Source organism: Rhopalosiphum maidis, chromosome 2, assembly GCF_003676215.2.
Source record: "Rhopalosiphum maidis isolate BTI-1 chromosome 2, ASM367621v3, whole genome shotgun sequence".
NCBI lineage: Eukaryota > Metazoa > Arthropoda > Insecta > Hemiptera > Aphididae > Rhopalosiphum > Rhopalosiphum maidis.
In genome coordinates this window covers 20,424,805-20,451,566 of record NC_040878.1, presented here as the reverse complement: position 1 = coordinate 20,451,566, position 26,762 = coordinate 20,424,805, and the positions used below count along the sequence as shown (strand labels likewise).

Below are 26,762 nucleotides of genomic sequence, written 5' to 3'. Positions count from 1 at the left end.
AAAAGTTTTTGTAAAAGCATACTAAAAATATTTTGCATGATAATATATACTTGTTTGTATAATTTGTATACATCTATTGTCATTCTCACTTCTATATTCAGGAATAGTTATGTGTTTGAAAATCTACTGGAATATATCATATCTAATACTATTTTGATTGAATTAAATTAAATATTTTTGTTCCTGTTTTTATTTTTTTATATATGCTATTATAATCAAATACCTCTATTTTGGTATTATGTGCAATGCCGAGACCGGATTAGTATCATCCTATTAAAATGCATTGTAAAAAAAAGAAATATAATAGTGACTAGAATCATAAACTTGATTTGATGCTGTGTTCAATTCAAAAGATACGGGTCCTTTTTTGTGCCCTTTAACAAACGAATAAAGAATAATAGTCAGTGTCCCACGGTATATAAATATCTAATAACTATAATTATACAGTGATATCTTAGAGTATAGAGTTCATGAGTCAGAATTACAAAAATAGTATTAAATATTATTATTTATTTTAATTTTTTTGATTTTAGTTTTATATTTGATGATAACTTTAATTTTAAGAGGAAGTCAGCGCACTATTTGTTTTCTTTTTCTAGCCCATGCGCAACATGCCAAAACGCATTTACGCAGTCTGAGTAGAACTCGCTCAATTTTGGTTCTAGAGTGAATATACCTATTATAAAATTAAGTTTTGATAATATTTCTGAGTACAAGACGATGAGTTTTTTCCATTATTCCCAATACAACGTTAATTATATAGTTTAGAAATAGCTATAAATTGCAACATATTTAAATAACCTTAATTAGTTTAAAATTAGTTATATTATTATTTATTGAATATTTAAAAAGGTCAAAATGTAATAATTACATATCGTTTTTAGTACAGTAAATTTAAAATACAAATTACCTTAGGTCTATAATGATCAATAATTATGATAATTAGATTAATAAATGTGTATGTGAATCATTATTATACAATCATAAATCCACGCATTTGAAAATTATTATTTTATTATTAGTAATAATTAGTAATTTAACTAACTATTAAGTATGTAGAGTAATTATATAATTAGTTAAAAAAATATCTGTATTACTTTAAGGGATGTCACGTATTGATACGGTTTAACAGAGTGTAAATGTTTGACGAGTAATCAAAAATAAAATACATATAGAAGGTTTAAAGTGGAAGGGGACTCTTTGAACCTGTGATCTTGATTCAGATGATTAATTGTGCATCAAAAATCGTCTTTTAATTGTAGGATGATCAAACAGAGGCAATGACAAAGGATTTTAAACCGTGATAAAATGAGTTCAACGAGCCACTGTCGTTCCGTTTGATGTACTTTAAGGTGTATTCCTAGCTTAGATAAAAAAAAATATATACAATTCAAATTATCTTTGTTTATATCTTATTAGCGTAGTGGTATCTATATCTAGCTATTATTATAAATTTAGGTTAAATTTTAGTTAAAAATTAAAACTAAAATGATTAGAAAAAGGTAGGTATATTATGTTTGTGATATGTAATAAAACAAAAATTATTTTATTTTATTCTTAAAATGACTAAAACAATTTTATCTTTTGGTATGATTTTTAATATTTTAATAGATAATTCATAAGATTTTACTACCTATTTATATTTTTTTATTTATTTAGTATCGGTACCTAAGTATATGATAAATAATTTAATATAATTAAAAGTTGATAGGGTGGTTTTAGAAGTTTTGAGACTGTACGAAATATTAAAATGTTACTCAAACACTGGTCTAAAAATGTAAGAATCAATACAGATAATTTAACATACATTTTAACTGAGATAAACTGACATATATGTTTCTATAACATTGATTGGTAGATTTTATTTTAATACTATATATTATAATTTATAATATTATAATATTTTATTTATATAAAAACAATATAACTCATAAAATAGAGTTTTTCAAAATTAATATAAAATAAATTTATCAGAAAAGTCGACAACTAAAAATATTTGTATCATTATTTACTAATGCGGCCACGTGGAGTGGTATTTTGATATCGGACGAATAAAAAAAATGGTTTGTAGAAAATTGCATTTTTATCTATTAAATTGTACATCATATAAAATGATGTTTTCAATTTGTCCTGAAAATCTACTTTGTAGTATTTTTAACATATTTATTATCTTTTATTTATGTATATAATATAATATATATCTTGATTGGTGTAATATATTATACAATATTCTATTATTCTAATATGCATGTGATATCGTGTAAAAATAATTTAATTAAATTAGCCATTGATTCATATACCAAATAGAATATTCTCTAGAAATATGTATGTAAGACTATGACATTATAGTTGTTTCTACTGGAATTTAAAATTGTTTAATAATTATATTCATAGGTTAATTTGTTACGGATACAATTCTTCATTTTCGTTGACTAAATTGTAGTTTTATCTATTTATTATTATTGTTACCTCACTTCTATTTGTAATTAACTAACCTATATTTTTAAATTTATAAAAATAAGTAAATTCAATCTTATTAGGTATTTTTTTTACGATTAAAGGTATTTTCTTTTAATTTTAGTAAGAACCTTAAATATTTGCTATCTTTTTTGGCGGATATCATAAAATAACTAGCATGTATAATATATATTGTATATTTAATAATTTAGTAATATAATTTATTATATATTAATTTCTAATATTTCAAATTATTTTTAGTAATTTTAAGTACATTTTATTTATATACTATACTTGTGATTTGAATTTCATAATAAACTGATAAATAATGCGAAAATGCGATTAGCTAGACGTTTCGTTTTGTACAATTATGTTCTATACCTATTTTATTTTACGTGGCTCATGAGTTTATCTTATTTTGTGGTGGACTATTATTTATTTGGTTAGATTTCTAGTGTAGTGTCTTTAGTCATAGTACAATACATATTTTTTAAGTGTATGTGCATTTTTATTTTATTTTTAATCGTGGATTAATATTATTGATATATAATTATCATATTTGATTCAGATACTGGAGTAGACTATTTAATTAATTTAAAATTTTTACGAAATACATTCCATAGTGTAGTATAGTAATGTAATTATCAACCTAATATGTATGTATTATTTTATTTTATTTTTTATCTGTAAAACGAAATAGGAACCTTTTTTGTTTTGTTTTCTAAATTATTTATTATAATTATAATAATACAATTTAGATTGGTTATTTTATTAGGTATAATATAAAAAAATAAAAGTTTAATTTATAAAATAACTTTTATTTATTAGAACTAGTTTAATAAATATCAATGATTTATTAGCAAATACCTTCTAAAATATTAAATTGTAATTACAAAACAGCATTTACCATTCATATTGCTATTACCTATATAATATGAACGGACGAACCACGGACATATTAAAAACACCTACAACATAGCACTGGCTGACGTCACTTCGTAGATTTGAATTTCATTAATCATCCATCATCACAAGCAACTTTAAAGCAATTACTATGTCCGTCCGACCAGTGGTTTCCGTATTTAGGTCGCTAAACGGTTTTTATAAACCATAGTAATAATAAAAATTGATGTATTGTTTCTTTTTATTTAAATAAAACAATGTATATATGTATACGTTGTATATACATATACTCTATATAGTCGTCATGGTAACACTCGGTGCCCCTTACGTTCACATAATTCCTATTAGAAGGGTCATTTGAATGTGTTGTTGGCGCCCTCTTTAATTTCTCCCCTGCTTGGCCAATGAAATGTACGCGCGGACGTTGAAATAATAAGTCATGTTAATTATATAAAACAAATATATATTCATTTTATACATATTATCACAGATCGCCAAAATTGCTTTGAATTCTTTTGCTGATTATTGTTACTTATTTTTACTTGATAGAAAAACATTAGTTGTGTAGTTAAGTTTTACTTTATTGTTTAACTATATTTTATTATGGTAAAAATTATTACAACATATTAAAATGGTGTGAATTTTATTAGTCCTCAGCGAACTAAATTAACATTAATATCATGTTGTTGTTTTTTTGCGTTTTCAAATTTTAATATGGTACTCATAATAAGTAGTGTCTATTTTTAAACGCGTTTAAATATATGTTTATATTTTTTAGAAAATATACTATTTTAAATATCATATTAAAGTGAGTATAAAATGTAAAGGATACATTTTATATTTATACAATTATACTAAACGTACAAAATATATTAAAAGCGTGTTTACAATCATTGAATTTATTAAATACTTTATTTTAATTATTTTTGTATCTATTATAATTGAGTGTTTACAATTTTCACTGTTGTTTCAGATATAAATATTAATATAATAATATAGTATAGTATATAACTGATACTATATAGGTTAATTATTTATTGAAAATTATTAATATTTTTTAAACGATCTTCTGTTGATTTTAATACGTATTCATATATATATATATTTATATGTATATATTATTCAAAAAAATAAATTTGATTTATTTAGGTTTTTTAACTCATAAACTTAGTTTTCTTGTTGAATAGTTCATTTGAATTTAGGTCATAGTTGTATCTGCGTCATGAAAATGTAATACGAATACAAACAATAATTATGCTTCTATTATAATGGGTTTGGGTATAATAATTAAACGAAGATTTAAAAGTTATTTTATCCGTGTTATTACTTACCTATAAAATAAAACAATAATATCTCTTAAAATTAGTTTTTGAACCATTTCTGTTTAAATTTGTTTTTAAATGTACTAAAACCAATAGTACATTTATCTTTCAAGTATGTATATTGTATACATTATGTCGGTATGTATAACATAAATATTTAAGGTTTGCTATAGTAAATTTGAATACATTTTATGATGCGTATGTCTTGATGACCTATAATTTATATTATTTACAACTCTTGAGTTCTGATTTCAGAAGTAAAAATATTCATGTATAAAATATATAAGGTGAGTTGAGTAGGTGTGCCTCAATATAGTAGCGCGTTTGGCGCCATTTCCTGCTTGTATTGTGGAATAAATGGAATACATACGTTAGCTAACCGGTTCGAAGGTATATTATATCGTTGAGAAAAGCGATCGATTAAATTAACTGCGACGCAAGGTCAAGTTTATATGTTTCTTTAGAACGAGCTGTTTTAATGTTACTTTTGTTTTTATAAAATAAATAATGAGCAATACAATTCGCTAGTGGGTCTCTGGCAATTTAATCACTTTCACTACGAAAGTCGTAGTCGTGACCCACCAGGCATAGTACAATTTAGTTTAAAACAGTCACTATTGCGTCCATTAATAAGTATTATGAAAATAAATGATATTATACTCTAGTCTCACGCAAACCGGAGGGAAATTAATGTACTGCGCAATTTTCCTATGTATTATATTTCATATGACGTTTTTTCATCTTGAGGTTGTTTATTTGTGACGATTAACTTTGAACCGTAGAAACGGGTCACTATGCTAATACATAATAATGTTTAAAGTGTTAACTCCCTTTTATATTTCTTACTTCCATCACAATTAAGATAAATTCCTATATTTGTCATTTTTATCTGTGTATAAAAAATTAAACTCACAAAATTACACCGAATTATTATCATATTAGTAAGTGACCTTATCGTCATGTCACCATTTCGCGAGGCTTAAGCTTTGTTATTAACACTTTGTGAAGATTATAAATAGATAATTGGTTATAATATAACCACATTAGTGGCTTTAGTATAAAAACTTCTTCATTGTTTCTCCGTAAAAAAAATATGCTATAAAATACCATCGTTGTACGTGCTCAGCTGTGATGACACCCTTGATATACCTTGAAGGGTTGCTATAATCTTGATTAATACTGAATCTTTTGATTTTTTGTTACGTGAATTTGTATATGTATGTTACGATTCTATAAACAAATTGTTGTTGGTTTTATTTTGTTAATACATTTAAAAAATATATTTACTTTGTGTTCGTGTACCTAAGTAATATGTTATTTGCAACATAGATAAACTTTAACTGGTTTTTTAAAGTTCCAATTAATATTGAAAAATTAGGTTAAATATTACTCATTAATTGTTTAAATATATTACACACGATGCTATGAGAAGAAAACAATTTGGGTTTTTAATTAATCGTACTTACTAAAAAAAAAAAACCATGTTGCGGGGTCCAAAAAATATAAAATTCAAATGATTGCATGCAATATCATGCATTATTTATATTATATTAATGACGCAAATTCACTTTTAATTGATCTCATCACTTTGAAAGGTTTATATTTCAGACAATTGGGATCTTGTCACATGGTTGTTACAATGTTACAACTAGCAAAGCTTTTTTTCCATACACGTGCACGACAAAATGTGTATTATTCTTAAAGCGTTACATGCAAACATATAGGAAACACACACACATATATATACACATATTACATTGCACGGAGGTCGTACCGAAGCCCCCTAAACGTTTCCCAGCTAAATCGATAAATAACCCCGGAAACTTAGGGATCTATGTTGGAAAAAAAAACTGGGAGGGCCGGTTTTATTACCCAATAGGGTAATAGTAACGAGTACTGGCGTAGAATTATCAACGGAACAATAATACAGACGATCTAGAGTTAGTACAGCGTAAAAAAGTAATAATAAATAATAGTGTGTATAGGGGAGAATGTATTTGGAAAAATAAGCAATGTAAATTCAAGCCGAATATTATATTCAGAGCTGCTCGCTGGTCACAACCAAACGTATCTAAAAGATGTGTTTCATTGTATTAATAATATTTTTCTCAGTCGTTTCTCATTGCTTGATTATATTTTAATTTTAAACCATAAAAATGGTGGAATTATTCTGCTATTATATTCAGTCTATATGTATATTATATTATAACGTAACTACAGTTTTGATTATGCAATAAATATTTTATTTTTAATGAATGTCACGGATTAACGTATACAATTGGAGAAAAATCGTGATTAAAATTATCTTCTTATGTGGGACTACATTTTTCTTGACTTATCCTTTATCTTTTTCATTATTACGAAAATTTATTATGTCATAACGTTTTATCAATTACCAATTTATCTTTTTCGTTCTTTATCTTGTTATAAATTGTTCATGTAATTATGCAAATATATATTATTAGTTATAACCTATTTATAAATTACCTATTAATAAATGTATTTTAGATATTATATTACTGTATTGAATCTTGATGTTTTTCTCTGTAAATTGTAAATAGATAAAAATTAAATTATTTATTATACTAAGTAATACATAATAAAATACATTCATCGCTCCGCACAGAATCTAAAAGATATATCTTTATATTTTTATATATTTCGAAGAATTCACATTGAGTATCCTACGCAGTGAATTTACAAACAATTCAGTGTATGACACATGCATAGTTGTAAATTGGTGATTCACCACAAATTAATTAATAATTTTTTTTTTGACCTTGCTAGTTTCCTGGATTTAAAAAAAAAATACCAATTAAGTGCATAGTTAACTTAGCTTAATATTCACAGTCAATAGTTCATTGTTTTAAAAAGAAAAATTTATACTTTATTTAAGTAAGTAAAGTTCAAGACATTAAGATATTTTTTTAATTTTTTTTTTTTGTAAGTGTATTTAATGTTCATTAATTTTAAGATTAATTTTTTTCTTAAATTTAAACGTTCATTGGATAATGTTTTTGTAGTTCTTAAGTTTTCGTATTGTTTGGCAGATTTTCAATTATAACGGCAACATTCCATCCCATTTATGTACTTAATAATAATTGTTAACAAACTCATGTGACCTCGACAAGTAAAAATTAACCACGCCTTTTAAATATTCTCATTCGCTACCGGTACTTCAAATCAATTTCCTATTCAAAATTGTATATATCTTAGATGAATTATATTCATATAATATATATTCTATTATAATTTCACTGTGTTAGATCTTATTTTACAGATTTGTATATTTTTAAAACTTTCAATTACTTATTATAATATATATTTTTAATGCAAAGTATGTATTTCTTGACAACTAAAAATTAAGAATTCTATTGGTCTTCTACGCTTATCTGCTAATTGTTGTTGCAAATCTAATCAAATGTTTTTATTTTACAATTGCCTTCTACGCCATTCAAAAATGACAAACGTGTTAAAACAATAAATATCTTAAATGGTATGAAATGTGTTTATTTATTTAATTGTTATTTTTAATAACCGAATAGAATAAAAAAAATAAGCATAATAATGCTTGACAAATATTTACAAGCTTTTAAGAACAATGCATGATAAATACAAACATTTGAAATAAAAGCATTTATTTGTTCGCCTTTAATTGTAATATATCTTTGTATTGTCGAATTTAAGCAAAACCACTTTTGTTCGTACAATTTTTTACGCTGTTTTACCTAAATTACACAGTGTATACAAAACAAAATAATACAAATTATTAAAGGTGGACTCCCATAAGTATTTTTTTTGTTTTGGACGTATTATCTTAGTCAAAGGACTAACTTTGACTACAAAATAGTAGGTGTCGTGTAATCATGAATATTTAGTTAATAATATAGTAATATTTAAAAGTATTTTTCCGAAATTGGTGGTATTCAATGAAGTATTGTAGTACATTAGTATTGTGAAATAAACTAAATATCAACATTAATGTTATTTGGTATTAGTGTACAAGTATTAAAATTGTATTCTAACGTACATAAAATCGTATAATGTGCATACTAATTTTCCAAGATCAAGAGCTAATATGAAACTCTTGGGATTGTCCGTTAACTTTTATTTTCTGTGGCGGTATCGATTTAATGCTAGGGTTAGGGTTTTTTACATGTTCGCCCGTTTGCCCTACAAGGGGTTCCCAGCTTGTTAATACTACCGCGCAGGGGGTATGGATATGAAATCACTGGCATAATATTTATAATAAGGATAATAGACTTAAGATTAAAAACTATTTATACGATTATTTTAAACAATGCAATGAGGATAAAAAGAAAGAGATATATTATATAACTAATGAAAGACCAGCCACGGATGTAATCTATGATTTTTGAACAAGAACGGTACACATAAAAATATAATGTTTTTATATTGTACCTTAGACACTTAGTTATGATATTTTAATAAATAAATTATTTTTAATGGATATTGTTGTGTAATAAGTATATTGTTTATTTGTAACTTACACAATGAATCGAGTTTTGACAATATAAAATATTGTAGTTCTATGCATTGTGGAGTTAACACGATTTGTAGTTAGGTGAATATTATCTTAAAATCTTATTGTTGCTCAAAAATCGAGTAAAAAATATTAGAATAAATAAGTTCATATAACATTTTGAGAGAGTTAAAAAATTTAAAGACGTTGTTTCTTTTGAATTTGTTTTATTTTGGTAGCACTTACACTCTGAACCCATCTCAAAAAATTGGCCTGTCAACACCACTATAGGTGGTGCAAGGCAGCGGGAACATTAGTCATATTTCCACTCACTTCGTCTGTTGAGCCATAAAAAGAAAGCAATCCATATAATGGTTCCTAGCTGTTTAATTATTATTATTTACCCTGTTTTAGTAGTAGATGCACGCAACCACTGAGATGGGGTTGCGTGCCTAATAATAATCAACTTTTTGTTTTGGTGTTATTTAATAAAGGTCTAAGATATGCCTTAAAGCATAATTAACTGTTGTGTCTGGTAGTTTAAATAAAACATTTATTTTCGTATTTTAAAATTTTATAAAAAATTTATCACAAATTAAGAACCAAGATGTAAACAAAAAATAAATAATGAAATAAGTATTAATGCTAAAAAATGTACCCAGTGTCACTTAAATATGTTAGTTTCCAAAACTGATTATGGTGTGTAGTGTGTTGAATCATATTTATTAACGTATAATTTTAAATTGTTATATAGTTTTTTTTGACCTGTGATAAATTATATATTTATACACAGAAATAACCTCGCCCATATATTTCGTTCGTTTAATCATTAATAAATTATCAATGAAGTACCATATTAATTTTTGAAATGTTTTAGATTTTATCTCTATGTTAATTGATATTAGTCGTATCAAAAATCATACATAATCGCGACTTATTCAATCTCAACCGTTTTAATTTGATTAATATATATTTTTTTAATTAGATATACTTATTTAAATTATACTTTTTTTTTCATCATTAAAAAATGTTTGTATTTGACATTGACGTGTACATCAAGTCAGTTTTAATTGAATTTGACATATTTAAACTACGCCCCATATAAACTATAAACAAAAATACAAAATAATTTGTAATTTTTTTATCATTTTAGTAAACCACAGAAACCACGCAACGATTTATCATAATATAAAGTATTTTCTACTTTAACCATTCGGATGTAACTACAGATCACTTTCCACGGACTATTATTATCATGCTATTTTGCATATTAAAGTTGTTATATTTTACATAGCTGTAACTCACTTTAAAATAATAATATCATTAAAAGCATATGCCAGGAGATAATAAAAGAGATCTAGCCTAGATAATATTCTTACCTTTAAATTTGATAATGGGTAAATTTACTCTAATATTAAAGCTAACGTCATAAAATGTATTCTGCAGGTATGACGTCCTCTTAAGAAACCCATCTTGCCATTACTTATTGGATATAATGAATAACACGCTGTTCGTGCTGCGATTCGTTGTTGGATAATAAATAACTCATAGGAACTATTTAAATACATTCAACAAAAATCTTTTTTTATTTTCCTTATTAAAACTATGTATTCCAATAACCAATGAAGCTAGTATAGTTAACAAAGTAGTGGTGTAGTGCTTCGTGCAAACTTCACACCTTCGATATTACGATTGTGATGATTTGAAGTAATCTAAGATCTTCTAATATCAATAGAATAATAGTATTTTTATCTACAATTTATTTTATGTATTGTTTCAGATCTATAGTATTATCGAAAGAAATCAAATTGCCAACACGACGATACATTTGAGAAGTGTTACTGTGTTTGCTCCGCACAACGAAGCGTTTTTGAAGTCAATTAAACAAGATAATGATGATGAATATTTACCGTGCTACCATATAAGTGAGTAACAGCAGTTTTCTTTTAGCGATTACCAACTACAATTTAGGATGTGTAAATAATATATGAAATCCATCGTATATATAAACACTCCCAAAGGATATGGTTGGTTGGGTACTCGTTAATAGGGTTCAGATATACATTTTTAATCTCTACTGGGAACTAAGATAATAAAAACGTATTTTTCATTTTCTTTTCTAAAGAAAATAAATGTATATATTTTGTTGAAGTAGTTATTGTTACTTTTATGAAAGAAAATGACAGTTTTTAGATTATTTATTAGGTATCTATATTGTATTTATTTTCGATTCTTTATTCAATAGACTTTATTTTAAGCTGGTATAAGTTTAGATTTTATTTATTAGAATATTTCTTCTATACAACACTATGTTAGACATATATCTACGTAAACGTCTATGTTGCCAATCATATAAATAATTATCGATAAGTATTGGTCAATTTAAAATAAATTAATCCATATATTAGGAACAACACAACAATTCTATTATGATTAAATATTAAAAATAATAATAGTGATAATAGACTATATTTTTATAATAATTACTGTTTAACTCATATATATCACTATATTATCTAGTATAAATGAACCTTATATTATAATTTTAAGTGAGATCAATATTATGAGTAAACACGAGGGTGATACATTAGCACTCGGAAGGAAATAATATATTTGATTTTTATATAAATTATAAACAATGATATTCAGTTTTACAAACTGGGGTGGAGAGTAGATGAAAGGAAGTGTATTATGATGTTACGGTGCATTAATTTACCAGTGTCACGGACTTTGGACTTAATAACGACAGTACACTGAAGTTCAGACCACCTTGACCGGTGGTTTTAAACGCGTTTGTCCGTTAAAACCGCGACAGCCGGATTGCATCGTTCATAAAATTTTCTTTTATAAGTATCGTTGTAAGCGCACATGGTATAATGTAATTGTACTCTATTATTAATGTCTATACGATGCAATCGTTACATGTTCCAAACAAAGTCAATCAATGGTTGACCACAAGTATACTTACACACGAGTATATAACCTGGTTTATCGACTTCCCTATTTTGTAGGTACTGACATGTTCATAAGTATATTCAGTTGTGTAGAAATATTTAAATGGAATTTAATATTTTTTTAAAGCATTACAAAAAATAGAGGTACCTGCTACTACGCCATCTACATGCTATGTGAGTGCATTTGATCAAATTCATAAAATTTTAAGATGAATAAAGTTTTACAACTCTTTAACCTTTCATTTTTTCCGAAATGTGCAGAAATTATTGAAATATTGGATTATAGTGTAATATATTATAATTGCACTTTAATTGACTTTTTAGATACTGTATAAAAATATATTAGTTAGAAATTTCAATTAACTATTTCTCCAATAGTTTTGGGATATATTTTCTGATGAATTTGGCTCGTGTTATAAGTGTATATTTACGAAAATATGTTTGTTTTGTTTTTGTGTTAAATTATGTATCTCATTTATTTACAAATGCTAAATTTTTCTTCCAGTACCGCTGTCTCATAGTATTTATTTTTTTGTGAATATAATTTATTCTGTACGTGTTTTTTTTTTTTATGAAACAGTTGTGCTCTACCTATTTATTTTACGAGGCCTAATACCGCATAGTATAATAATACAATAATAATTATATTTAGTTTTTTTTTTTACCTTCATTCTTCGAGACTATATTTTTCAAAGAACTTCAGAATTTCGTTATTTGACACGGTGCGAGTACGCTTATTAGAAATTAAAATCTCCTAGGTGAATACTGCACAGTGCACATGCAAGTAATTTTGTACCGGTATGAATAACCGCTGTTAGTATTTTCTATTCTAAGGTTACTGAGCGTGTGGCCTGAGGATGGAACACGCGTTCTTCTTGTCACACATTTGTTTCAACCACACTATATTGTTTTTCACATTCTTTACGTGATTTATAAATGTTCATCTTCCTCGTTTTGTTCAATAATGTAACATGGACACAATATGGACAAATTGATTCTGGAATTATAGAATATGTAGTTATAAAACATTTTGTTTAAACAGAAATCAGAACTAAAAAATTAGATCGAATATCAATTCATTCATTCATGAAGTGTAACAGAGCAAGTTTGATAAGTATATATATTAGATCTACTTCGAAGTATAATTTAATTTAAAATAGAACATGAACAATTGGTAGTATAAAAATCGAACCACTGGCCCTTAGTTGTGTATACGCGTAATTGAGCCTAAAATGAAATATAACTTATATTAATGCAACATTGCCTTATAAAATTCAATATGTATTCAAATGTACATAACAACACACAAACAAATAGAGTGATATTTGACAAATAGTATTTAACACATTAATTTAATTCCATATCAATTATTATAAAGTATTATAAAAACCATAATATAAATAATAGTTATTAAATGTTATTATTATTATGATAGTAAAACTCACTGAATTATAGTAACTAAAAACAACTGAAAATAATAAAAATATATTTTTGGGACATAATCCCTAAAAAAAAGTAAAAAGTTGCAATAAAATTAGATTGAAAAAAATGCTTTTATATTTGAATATAAAATGCGAATTAAATTATACATGGATAGGTAGCTTTTTTTATTTCATGAATCACGGACAGAAGAAAAAGATTTATTTGTAACAATGGTTTCTTTATAGTTGTTGTAAAACGCTTTTTTAGTATAATAAATTCATTGCTACGTAGTTGGTTATTTTAAATAAAAAATGTAATGGATTTTAAAGCACCAGGACAAGCATCACTTCATTTGAAATCTCCCAAGGACAATTTTTTTAACCTAGTGTTTAAAAGTTGTGATTTTAAATTTTATGGTTTTTCATAATAAATAATCTTAAAACATTTTTATTTCAAAGTATGGATATCAATGTTCATTAGTATGATTTATATTTTATTTTATTATTGAGACTTTGTTCAGTTGTATACAAAATCATTTTTGAAGCTATTAAGTTTTTTTTATTTAATAAAATAAATAGCTAATGTTTATTTATATTTACAGCAAATGTACCAATGAAACTAGAGCAATTAGGAAAGTCGGTATTTTCTGAATTAGACGGTAATCCGCCTATGTGGATTACAAAAAAAAGTCCAGAAGAGATATACGTTAATCAAGCTAAAGTTGTCTATCACTTGGCTAATTATGAACACAATAATACATATGGAAAACCTCAAGTAAGAACAAGTTAGCTAGCATAAAAAAAAAAGCAATAATTCTTCAATTTCATTAAATAAATTTACTAACTTTTGTTTATTAATAGGTGTTGCACGTTATTGATCAAGTTCTTCAACCTTTGCGAATGAAGAGAAATAGTCCTCAAAATGTTTACAATCCTAATGCATGGGAATTCATGGAAAATGCTGAATACTTGGATTTAGATAGTTACCACACTAAGTAATTATATACAATATAATACGTAATATAAAATACTTTAGATTAATTTTAAATTGATCTCTAGTTTAAAAATATAATTAATCATTTTTATTAAGAAAACTGACCACATTTTATTTGTTCTTGTTAATATATTTTTTTTAATTGACGTATTATATTTAATATAAAAATATTTATGTTTTGTATTTCATGTTATTCAACAATTTGAGTGCTAATCAAAGCAGATGTATTAAAACTTCAATTATTAATTTTCTTTAAGTATCTTACTTCTTGTACGTCAGCATTTAAGTCTTAAAGTTCTTGAGGGTTCTTTCTCTGGACAACCTTACTTCTTACTATTATCATCTTGTAAAATATTTTCCATATTATATATCATATCTGCTTATTCTAAACACATACTGAAGATTATAAAATTACAATTTTAATTTAAAAAAAAAATAAATAGTTTTAAAGTTTAAGTGAGAAATAATATGTAGAGGAATAAATAATATTGTACAAGGATAAACACGGTAAAATACTGTAAATAACATTAAATTTATAGATGTGGTATGAAACTAAAATCATAAAAATAGTAATATTCTTCACGATAATAAACTTTATGTGTTAATTTCAAAATTGAACTTTAAAAACATCATCACATTTACAAATCCATAGATTTGTATACATTGCTAATGATTTTACAAATCCACTGGCAATATTTGATATTAATAACTTCTCTGTTTTATGTCTGTGTAAGATAAATGTGAAAAGTGGTATTAAATAGCTCAAAGTAAAAGGCAAAAGGTTATCGTTATAAGCATATTATAATACGAAGTATTGATTACTATGCACCTTCAGTGTAAAATCTAGTATTATCGCCATATATTTAGTTTTTGTTTTTTAATTTTTATTAGTTCGTATTTCACTGAATTCAATTTATTTGATTATTATTGTAGATACTTTATTATTATTAATATTCAACTTCAAAACTTCTATTCTGAATAAAATCAAGTTTATTTTGTTCTGATCATTGTTTACCATAGAATAAATCCTATAATAAACGCAAATCTATAGACGTTTTAAAAATTTTATTTCGTGGTTAAAATTATTTACAGTTACCATTAAGATTCTCATTAGAAACATTGATGACTGATCTCCACTTATGTTTTATTTAATCTTCGAAACAGATTAGAAAACAATAGTTATCATTCGTAGGTTATTTTTATTTAAAGCAAAATATTTTTCTGTATAGTTTTTTATTAATAATCGTTCAATATTTTTTTATTAACCATTACAATAATTTTATTATACAATCGATTTTTAGTATTGTTTTCGTATTTATTTATGTATTTTTTAATTATATATTTCATAAACGAGACCAAAAAAATTATTTCAATATTACTTTTATGTAAATTTTTATAATATTTTAGGATTGTTTTTTTTTTAAACTTTAACTTGATACTAAGTTACGTTTTTCGTTTTTAGTAGAATTTAAAAACTACTTTTTAAACTTAAATTTAAATCATGAACCTTAAGTTAAATAATTTTAAAATATTAACAAAATAAGAAGTTCTGTGCATAAAGTTAATTTTTAGAAATTGCAGTTGTATGTTACTTAGATAGAAATATACGCACAGGCGTCATCTGAAAATTGTCTCCATGACTGTTTTGTCTTGTACTACTCATTTCCTCCCATACCGTTTCTTTTAATTACATTTAATCGTTTTCGCTTCAGTCTTTTACACCCACTTCCATAGCATGTTTAATTACCTCATTGAGGGGTCTCCATACCACCTCGGTCAGGGGCATACCACGCATTTTTACCCGTACATCCTGTTTATCGTTGGCAAATCGTTAAATATAGATCATACCCATTCTTCCACACTTATCAGCATAATAATTGTGTACCTAATTTAAGTATTAAACTACATCAGTGAAATAAATTATCACTATTTTAAAATTATTAATACTCGTATTTTACAAATTAAATATAAAAATGGAAATATTACCATATATATATTTTTTTGTTACTAATATTTAATAACAATTAAAACTTTACCAAATTGGCCATTTCTTTAGTTATAAATATAAATAATATAATTTAAAAATAATATTTTTCTAGTACTTTTTTGCAACGAGTACAAGATCTGGATAAAAAGAGTGTATTCTCCAATCAAGGTGGACATACATTTTTCATACCCGTAGATGAAGTTGCTAATGTAAGTATTATAGATTATATATAACGTATAATTTATACTATATTGTGTTCGTGGTACAAAAAATAATATTTTCATTCGTAAACATGAATTTCTTTGTTAGGTTGATAAATAGTTTTAAAATATGAACTGAAATATAATACTATGTATTTCTCACAGTGCCCTTGTACTATTTTTGAGTGTTCAATAAAATAAACTACCATCTTTATTATTATAATATATAGGTAACACGATCACAAACTATAGTTTTAAAAATTATTTCATGTTTGAGTATGTGTACTAAATTATGACGGCAAAATATTGTATTATTCATAATGGCTGTCTCTTTTAGTTTTATATTTTGTATTTACATTAAAATATTAAAAATAGAAGTTTTCTTAAATATTTGAATATGGATTTTATTGAGATTACCAACACTCTATAATTATTATTTTTAATAATTTTAATATACAGTTTATAATATAATTAAATATTATTCATATAAATTCGTAAAAATAGTTTCGAGAGTTTCCATTGTCTAAAATCGTGTAGGTCTTAGCTTTCACCGTTCGGTGAACATTGTAATCTAGGAGTAGCTAAGTTTTATTTTTGTAGATACCTAATAATATACTTGTCAATTATCGATATAACGTCATTCTATGTTGTTGTGTAGTACATCGTGACCAAACTGTGTTTAAAGAGTGAATTGTTATAATCAGTATTTTTAATGATTTTAATCGACTTGATTTTTGAAGAGAATCCATTTCTAAACCTAAATGATTACTAAATGCATTGTAACATTGAAATTATGTTTTATTTTGTATTTTTAATTTCGGAAATAAAAAGTTGTTACATCCTTCCAACTTAAAATATCACTATTATTTATAACATTTTTTAGTGAACAATGAATTAAAAAAATTATAAACGATTAATAAAAAGATAAAATATAAATCAAATAAACTATAAACTATAAAACCAAAAATATATAATTCACGTACCTACACATTATATTTTATGGCAATCAAAGCTGTTAAAGATTATCTTACTAGATTAATTAATTTATCGGTTTGATTTAATTTTCAATTGTATTTAGTATCCAAAAGTAAGACCTGAAAAAATCGATGTGAAAGTGATTGACGCCCACATCGTTCCCGATAATGTATTATTTTTGGGTCCAACCAACGAAGATGAGCAATTTAAAACTTTGGCGTTTACTGACATGCTTAAAGTATTTGCGTCTCTATCTAAAGCTGAAGAAGGGGATAAGACTAAATGTAAGTTATATTACCAAAATTAAATTAAATATGTAATTTCTTTATTTTATGTGTTTTATTACGTAAATACTATTAAGTACTATTTTATATGCTACTTACATTGATATTATAACATATAACATATTTAATTGAATATATATTTGTTTAGATTACGTTAGCAGTGACACTGTTGTTGGTGATGGTGTTCATCCGACTGGTGCTGTAGTAGCAGAAATTGTTAAAGCCAATATACCTGTCAGAAATGGCGTGGTTCATTTGATTAGTAGACCATTGATGATTGTAGATAACACTGTTAAACAATTCATTGAGGTCAGTTAATGTTTATATTTTATTTTGACGTACATTGAAATTATAAAATTTTAATTTTGTTTTGTTTCATATTTGATGCTACATGGATATAATAAAAGCAGTCATATAAAGTAAGCATATTTTATTATTGAAGTTATTTTATTTATAAACTTAGATTACTTTCTTTAACTTATATAAAGTCAAATTAATACGCAATTACTTACTATTAATTATAATTTAATGACTTTAGTAACTAACCCATTTTAAATTCATTATTTACTTTCGAGAATGAACAATTCGATTTGAATAATTTCGTGTTTTTATTTTTAAATCTAAATGCTCAAAAGTAGGATAAAGATACAGATAATTTTGGCAGACCGATTATAAGTTATAATAAATTATAAAATTTCTATAACTTTCTATAGCAGAATTTACTTCACTGTTTTTTCAAAAATAAAAAATAAATAATTTTAGTACAGTTTTATGTTAAGTTAAAAATACATAATAAATATAAAAAAGGGTATGCAGTTTGTTTTTCTGTTAGATTTAAAATGCTCAGCATTATGTAGAATTAACCTAATTTACGGTATATTTACTGAGTATTCAATCGTTTGTTTATATATTCGTATAAAATAAATTGTAACTATAATTGTATGTATTTGACAAACAAACATGTGTAAACAAACTTTATTTTTTATATGGAAGCAATAAATAACTAATACTAATACAATACTTATAATTTTTTTCTGAATTAACATTGAATTAAGTTTCGTATATTTTTCAGATTTGTTGAGCTATTAAATTGTATTTGTTTAATTTACATATAATTACCCATGTTATAGTTTATATAATATTACTAAAAAAAGAAAAAATAATTAAATTTGTGTATGCATCTTCAAAATGTTGAAATTAAATTCACGAAAATTCTTACTTAATATAGGTTTGTTTTTAATTCATGATGGAGTTTATTTTATTTTAGTCATTGTTATAGCTTATGTTATGCTGTTTGTTTATCTTATTCAAATTTTTAAAAGTAGTTTTATACCACTATAAATCAGGAAGTACAACCAAATGTAATAGACAATATATTATTTTGTTATTCATGTTATTAGGACAGAGAAGACAGCGTTTTACACAGATTCTACGAGGAGATCATGAATTCCGGTGGTGATTTCTTGGAAAAACTTACTGCCATGCCAAATGTTACGCTTTTTGCACCTTCCAATGCAGCGTTTAACGACCAATCCATTCAGTCGTATTTGACAAACCGCACATACATCAGGTCTTTACTTGACTTGCATATCGTCAGTAGACGTCTCTCCATCGATGATATTGTTGCTGAATCCATTGATAAGGTATGTGATTTAAATTTTAAAAATTGTATGTATGGTATGTGTTAATAATTTTAATTTTTCCATAAGTATATTACTTGTTTTGTATTATGTTTTTTTTTATTAAATTCCATTTTGAAGCATAGATTATTTACTATTAGTGTAATACGTAATATTATTATATTTTTATATAATATATTCCTTATATATCATCCAAATATTTTCGAAAAACATGTAGATAAACTCGAATTAAAAAATACTTATCTTTTGATATAAAAATATTGGGGTTATACAGTGTTAAAAGAATTATAGAACTTGCTAAATATTTTATATATACTTCTTTTGGTACATTAAAATATGCATAATATTATTAATTATTTATTAATATACATATATATTAATTATTAATTAATATAAATAACATGCAGGTTACAACTAATCATATTAGTTTGATAATAATTGTTATAATTTATTTTTGATAAAAAACAAATACAAATATGTAATAAGGTTAATTGTTTAAATCAATAATTTTAAATTTACCATAAAATTCATTATGTCCCATTTTATCAATTTAAATTTAATTTTTTTCAAAACAATTATTATTCTAAATATCTAAGCATTTTTAAATAACAAAACTAAACATAATGCACTGCGAGAAATAGAATAGTTAATTTATATATAATTTGTATATTTGGTACTTAATTGTAGACATTTGTTTGCAAGTATATTATAGCATATTGAGGATATGATTAAATACTTTCATACAAGATTTCCCAATTTCATTATACTTTTATAAAACTTAACATATTCTCGTTGTTTTAACTAATATGTATTAGTAATCAGTAATCACTAATCATGCAGTTTGAATCCTTAACAAAACGTATTTTTTTTATTGCTGTTTTACTAATTTTGCTTTAAATTAATTCAATCTTGGATAAATTCTTCGCTTTGCTCGTGTAATCTATATTTTTTTTGTATTTATTCATAACATTTATACTTGAAAACTGTAATACTTTTTAATCAACTATGTATACTTATTAAAAATAGTATAATTTATTCGTTAATTTCTAATGTTATATAGTAAGGCACTAAAAACTAGTTTTATTTTTTAAAAAAAATGTTCATAGTAAAGTAGTTATTCTTTGAAATAATATTTTTATTTCGTACACTTTTTAATTATGTTGTACCTTATTTTGGTAATTAAAAAAGTAGGTTCATAGTTACATTATTAATTTATTTCTATAGAGTCTATAGTCACAATTGATAAGTCTATAATATAGACTCATTTTAAAAATTATCAAAATCCACCTAATACTCATATCAAGTTAAAATTTCATATCATTCGTAATTCTATACATTTTATTGACATTTTTTAAGAAAATAATAATTCTACCATAAATATTTTTTTAAATTTATAATAATATACTATACTTAATAGTAGGCAATTATGTTGTGTTTATTTTATTATATAATAGCATGAATGTGCATGATTTTCATTTTTTTTTTGTTTGGTTTTTTTCCTGTCTACAATGGATCAGCGCTTTCAGGTTCCCACCGAAGTGCCCCGCAAGGATCTGTTCTTTAATGTGGTTACGAGTGGTAAGAACCGCACATTGACTCTGGAGGGTGGCGGTGTTAACGCTACCGTGGTCCAAGCTAATTTAGCAGCTACCAACGGCATCATACACATCATTGACCACGTACTGGGTATTCCATCATCGACTGTCGACCGCAAACTGGCCACTGACCCCACGCTCAAGTAAGTTACCACGGTAATAGCTGTGTGATGTCTCATGTATGTACAGCGAAAAATCATATATATTATTAATGTATAACATTTTTAAATTTTCAAGAAAAAAAAATATTTATTCTATGTGTGTTTGTTAGTGTAGCATATTTACAAACTGCTAGCGATGTATTTAACGAAATTTTAAGTTATAAATTATAATTAAGGTTTGAAATATTAATTTATTATAGTGAAACCAACTATCTTGGCCAAGTTTCCTCGCTTAACGACCAACTAGGTGATGTTCAAAAAAGATTCACTTATTTTGTGCCGAGAGACTTTGCTTGGAAAAGGTTGGCAATCGATAACCCGTCAGTATACAAAAAATTGTTCATGCCCGAATATTCGAACATTGTAAGTAAATAATATATAGTAGCAAAATAATTTCATTTTTTATGAAGTAGTGAATGTTTACGGTACCATATTGTGATTTTTGTATGTTTAATTTTCTTGTGTGTAGGCCCGTCAAATTTTGGAACGCCATTTGATCATTGCCGATAAAGCATTTACAATGGACGATTTAAGGAAAGAAGCCAATAATAATTACAACTTGTCTGTCAAACTTCCTACTGTACGCGATGTTTCTATGTATATAAAAATCAAAGACTCTGCTGAAGGTATTACAATCCATCAAAAATTAAATAAAACTTAAAAATTAATGATAAATAATTTATTAAGCTTACATTATAATACAGTTTTTTCTAATTTAAATTTCTCAACCATTAGTTATTCTTTGACAACTATATAGCACGTAATTATATTATTTTTAAACCAGGATTTTTTCCCCCAAACAAAAAAATATTATTTATTCCATTGATTTTTTTTGCATGGATTACCTTTTGTTATGAAAATAGAAAACATTATTTACTTTCATTTAAAATGTTATTGCTTTTCATGATAAGTTACGTATTAAATTGGTACTTTGAAGTTCATACTTTATAATAAAATTTGTCTAAAATTGATTTATTACACGTGGGTAAAATCTTAGAAGGTAGGTTATTAAGTAGGTTCCGTTTTTTTACAAAAATAGCAAAACAATTATTCTAACATACCTGATAAAATAATGCGTGTAACACTATTACAGTATTACAGTATTTATATTTAATTATAATAAACACGTTTATATATCAAGTCGTGGTATGGTCTTATATATTTTGTTCCATCACATCTAATTATTATTTTTGATTATAATCAAAGTATACTCAACTAAATTTTTAGTAATTAATAATTTTTCGATCTGTTATAAATACGCGTGCTAAACTAGTTCTGTATACCATTAACTCCATCTACCTGGTCATTGATAAAGTAAAATATATATCATATTTTAATGTACAATAAATTTCACTCAGTTGTCGGCATAATAGATAAATACCAGACGGAGGAAACAAGATTTTAATGTTAAATTTTACAAGAGACTTAGTTATACCAAGTTTAATTTCACGTATATTAAAATAAAATCTTGATAAATAAATATAATATATTTTACATTACCGATAACTTGGTAGCAATGTATGGATGGCAATCAATAAAACGAAACTTATACAGCACATTGATTTGTAGCAGGCCAAAATATTATTATAAATTTATTCAAATATTTAGCGATGTGGTAGGAACTCCGTAAAACATAAAAAAAACTCTAAACAACACAATAGTTTTGATTGTAGGTGATCATTTTAGCAAAGAACACATATTTAGAAAATAATAATATTTTTACTATTTTTTAAAGTTTTAAAATTTTTTAATTGATATTTTTAAATTTTATGCCAAAACAGAATATTCGTCAGAATGTTTGATTTATATACATTAAAAATAATATCAAATTAATGTTCTGCTTTGGAATATGAAATTAAAAATTATGTGAAATAAATATTTTTAAAAAACTTTAATAGTTATAAATTTATAAAATAATGAGTAAAATCACTGTACCTATATTACCAGCCTAATTTGTTACCTATAATATAATAAATAATTATATTATCACTTTAATATAAATTTAGTTCCATACTAAATCTTATGATTCTTTATTTAATGATGAACATATTTATTATATTTTGTTATAGTTTAATATAGAAATAAAATTTATTTACCTAAATATATTTTATGTAAAATATATTGTTTTTATTTTTATTTTCAAACTGATAAAATATTAAAATAATAACAATTTTTTTAGGTTACTCGATTGAATGGCGTAATGAATGGATACATGTCCACCGTTCTGATGTCCGTTGCACCAATGGTATCATACACGTAATTGATAAAGTTTTGATTGATGACAATGACATTGAAGTGAATGCTGCTATTGCTACCAAGTCGATGACTGCATTGGTGTTGGTTATGGCCCAATGCCTTGTGTTCTACTATTTCAACTAGTCAATTCTACTCAGCAGGCGTGTCTTGTATGTGGAATACCCTAAGATGCGTTTAACGGTTGATCATAAGGTTCCCACCCTGTTGTTTCCACTAAATATATAGGATCTACTGATAACATTTACATTTTCAAATATTATCCTCTTTCCTCATACGACACGTTTGGTTTTTATAAAATGAAAATTAGTTCCCATTTGAATTGTATCCAATTCTAAAACGGACAATGTATTTTTATTTCCTATAACGTTTAAGTTTTTATTAAGTAATCTCCCTTCAAGATTTTTTTTATTGTAAGCTTGTGCCTGATTAGTTTTATATACATAAATATATAATATATATCGTGTATATATAGTATATATATGTCATGTGTATGTGTAATTTTATTTTATTCTTCGCATCTGATAAAGTCTTATTATTTCAATATTTTCTCTTTAATATGGATAGTAGTATTATAGTTCTGTTTATCCAAGAAAGAGAAATAATTTTGATTATATTTCAAACAATATTTGCTTTTAAAGCTGCACATCAACGCATTTCAGTAAATGCATAAATTTGACAATACCATATTACTAAAAAATCTTAAATGTATACCCTGTAACATCCTACTCCTTCCTTTAAAAATATTAAATTTTACATAAGAATTTTAGTATAAAAATTGAAAATGGGTAAAAGTCAATGTGGTTTATTAAAATCAAAAGTAAAACGCATAAATGAGTCTGACAAAACAAGATTTCGAGTATTTCACATGTTAGGAATATAATTTTTTTTTTTTAGATCAAAATATTGATTTGTAAATACTGAACATGGTATAATTATAGGACTTAATAGTATTAAAAAAAAAAAAAATTATATTTAATTATGTATGCCTTACGATAGTTCAAAGTAAATAATTTGTTATTCGTTAAATAATATTTAAAAAAAAAAAAAAAGACATAACTAGAATTAATAATAATTACCCATATAGGTTCATCTTAATCATATTCTATTGATATATATTATAAGTTATATATTTATACATATGTAAATTGTAATTTGAGAATCATTTAATAGGAGAATTAATATATAATAGAAAATAATCTTGTTGAATTTATACAAAAATTTTACGAAAATATATTAATCTCGTCCTTTCATTGAATAACTATGATATTTTAACAATAATAATAATAAATTATATTATACTATAATAATCAATGAAAACTGATAATTAGTGCATTAATGCTTGGTGTCTATTTATATTTTCTACTGCCGTTCAAGTGGAAAATATAAACTAAAATTGTAGTTTTTTTTTTATTATTTAGTAAAACGATTGTTCATATATTTAATGGCTAAGAAACTAAATTAAAAGTAAAGACAATTAATTGGTAATTTTGATATTGTATAGAAGAAAAAAAACTGTGAACTGCTTCATCTAAATAAGATTGTAAATGGACGCAAATTTTTGTTGAATAACAAACGACAGTCTTTGTTTATATTTTATTAACAATTTAATAAATGTATATATTAGGTTTATGTGTTAAACAATTTTTTTTTTTTTTGTAATGACGGTTGAAGTCCCACTGCTATTATTTTTCTGTGTACCATAATTTTATTTTATATTTTTTCCTTATTAATTTATATTAAGCATAATTCAACGACATGCACCAACTAATAATATTCCATATTATACAACATATATATATTACATTCATTATGATGTAATTTGTATAATTTTTTTTTTTTTAGTTGCATTATCCATTTAATAAGTGTATACAATGTTTTGGCACCAAGGCTTGTGGCCAATGAATGAATTTTGGTCCGTTATATTATTATGTGTTTGCGCCAAGTTTCTAATATTACACTCTTAAATCATAATACCTTTAATGTATATTTTTTTTTTCAAGTGCTCGCAATGTCATCTTTATAATTATCTACTGCGTACATAATATAATATGTAATCTTGTTTTTTTTTTTAAACAAATAAAGTATCGATATTACAATAATAATCAATTAGAAATGTTACTTGAGTAAATCAATTTTAATATTCTATCTCTACTTTTGATCGATTATATTGTTTAATGACTTAAAAATTCTCAAAAAAAAAACTGAATTATTTAAATAATAGTGATATCAATGTTTCATTGTATCAATCATTTGACCCGTGTGTAGTTTTTCTCAAAACTAGAAAAAATATTAAAAATCAGGAGATAAATGAAATTAAAATGTTGAAACGTCAATATTTTCAGAAAAATAAACTTTACAAAATGGATATTTTCAATTTTTTTGAAAATAATTAAATTAAAAAAATATATTTTTTAACTTTTTTACCAAGATATTAAAATAAATTAAAACATGAAATATTTGTAGTTCTTGTCCCTGTGAATCTTATTAAAAAACCAGAATCATGATATCTCCATTATTTCAGGAGATATTGCAATGGGTAAATCTTCATGGGACACTGTATATTATGTTACAAAAATTCCATTTGATTAAATAATTTTATTTTGAGAAGTTGGTAAAATTTTAAATTCAAATGTTTATGAAATGAAATTGTGCTTATGTATTCCCAATATTTTTAAATTGCTAAGGTAAAAAGTTATAGGTATGGCATTTTATATTACATTTTTAAGCTTTATGACTGAGCCTAAATATTTTTATGAACACTCGATGGCAGAAAGAATAAAGAATGTTTCAAATGCATTTAATTTAAAATTAGACTATGTATTTTGAAAAAAACTATGGTGTATAGAAAATGATAATTTAGGACAGTAATAATTCAATTAAAAATGTAGATCTGTCATTGTACACATATATATATACTCCAGTTGACAAGTCGTCAATATTTATGATTAACGGCGAATCCAGGGGGGGGAATCACACAGTGGAAGTACCTATCCCCTTGTCAATGGATAACAGAAAAATTTTAAATGCTCATTTTTGTATTTATATATCCATATGATTTTAAAAACTTTTTAGTAATCATAAAATTGTTTACAGAACTAATAATGTACATTTATACTCTGTACGTAATGAA

The 26,762-nt window shown here is 24.8% G+C and overlaps 1 protein-coding gene across 4 annotated transcripts in view; it reads left to right on the top strand.

The window, feature by feature from the left end:
* The window catches only part of LOC113553413 (fasciclin-1), a 59,503-nt gene extending 34,242 nt beyond the window's left edge, over positions 1 to 25,261 (top strand). For 2 of the 4 annotated variants that reach the window (XM_026956730.1, XM_026956727.1), the window contains exons 2-13: positions 10,946 to 11,090; positions 14,143 to 14,315; positions 14,402 to 14,535; positions 16,634 to 16,730; positions 17,800 to 17,980; positions 18,129 to 18,289; positions 18,388 to 18,399; positions 19,381 to 19,623; positions 21,138 to 21,358; positions 21,577 to 21,739; positions 21,846 to 22,002; positions 23,556 to 25,261. In XM_026956730.1, the coding sequence (XP_026812531.1) occupies positions 10,946 to 11,090; positions 14,143 to 14,315; positions 14,402 to 14,535; positions 16,634 to 16,730; positions 17,800 to 17,980; positions 18,129 to 18,289; positions 18,388 to 18,399; positions 19,381 to 19,623; positions 21,138 to 21,358; positions 21,577 to 21,739; positions 21,846 to 22,002; positions 23,556 to 23,755 (1,887 nt within the window). In that variant the 3' untranslated portion in view covers positions 23,756 to 25,261. The remainder of the gene's footprint in view (positions 1 to 10,945; positions 11,091 to 14,142; positions 14,316 to 14,401; positions 14,536 to 16,633; positions 16,731 to 17,799; positions 17,981 to 18,128; positions 18,290 to 18,387; positions 18,400 to 19,380; positions 19,624 to 21,137; positions 21,359 to 21,576; positions 21,740 to 21,845; positions 22,003 to 23,555) is intronic. The other 2 variants (XM_026956729.1, XM_026956731.1) reach the window with 2 other exon arrangements.
* Positions 25,262 to 26,762: the final 1,501 nt, after the last annotated feature.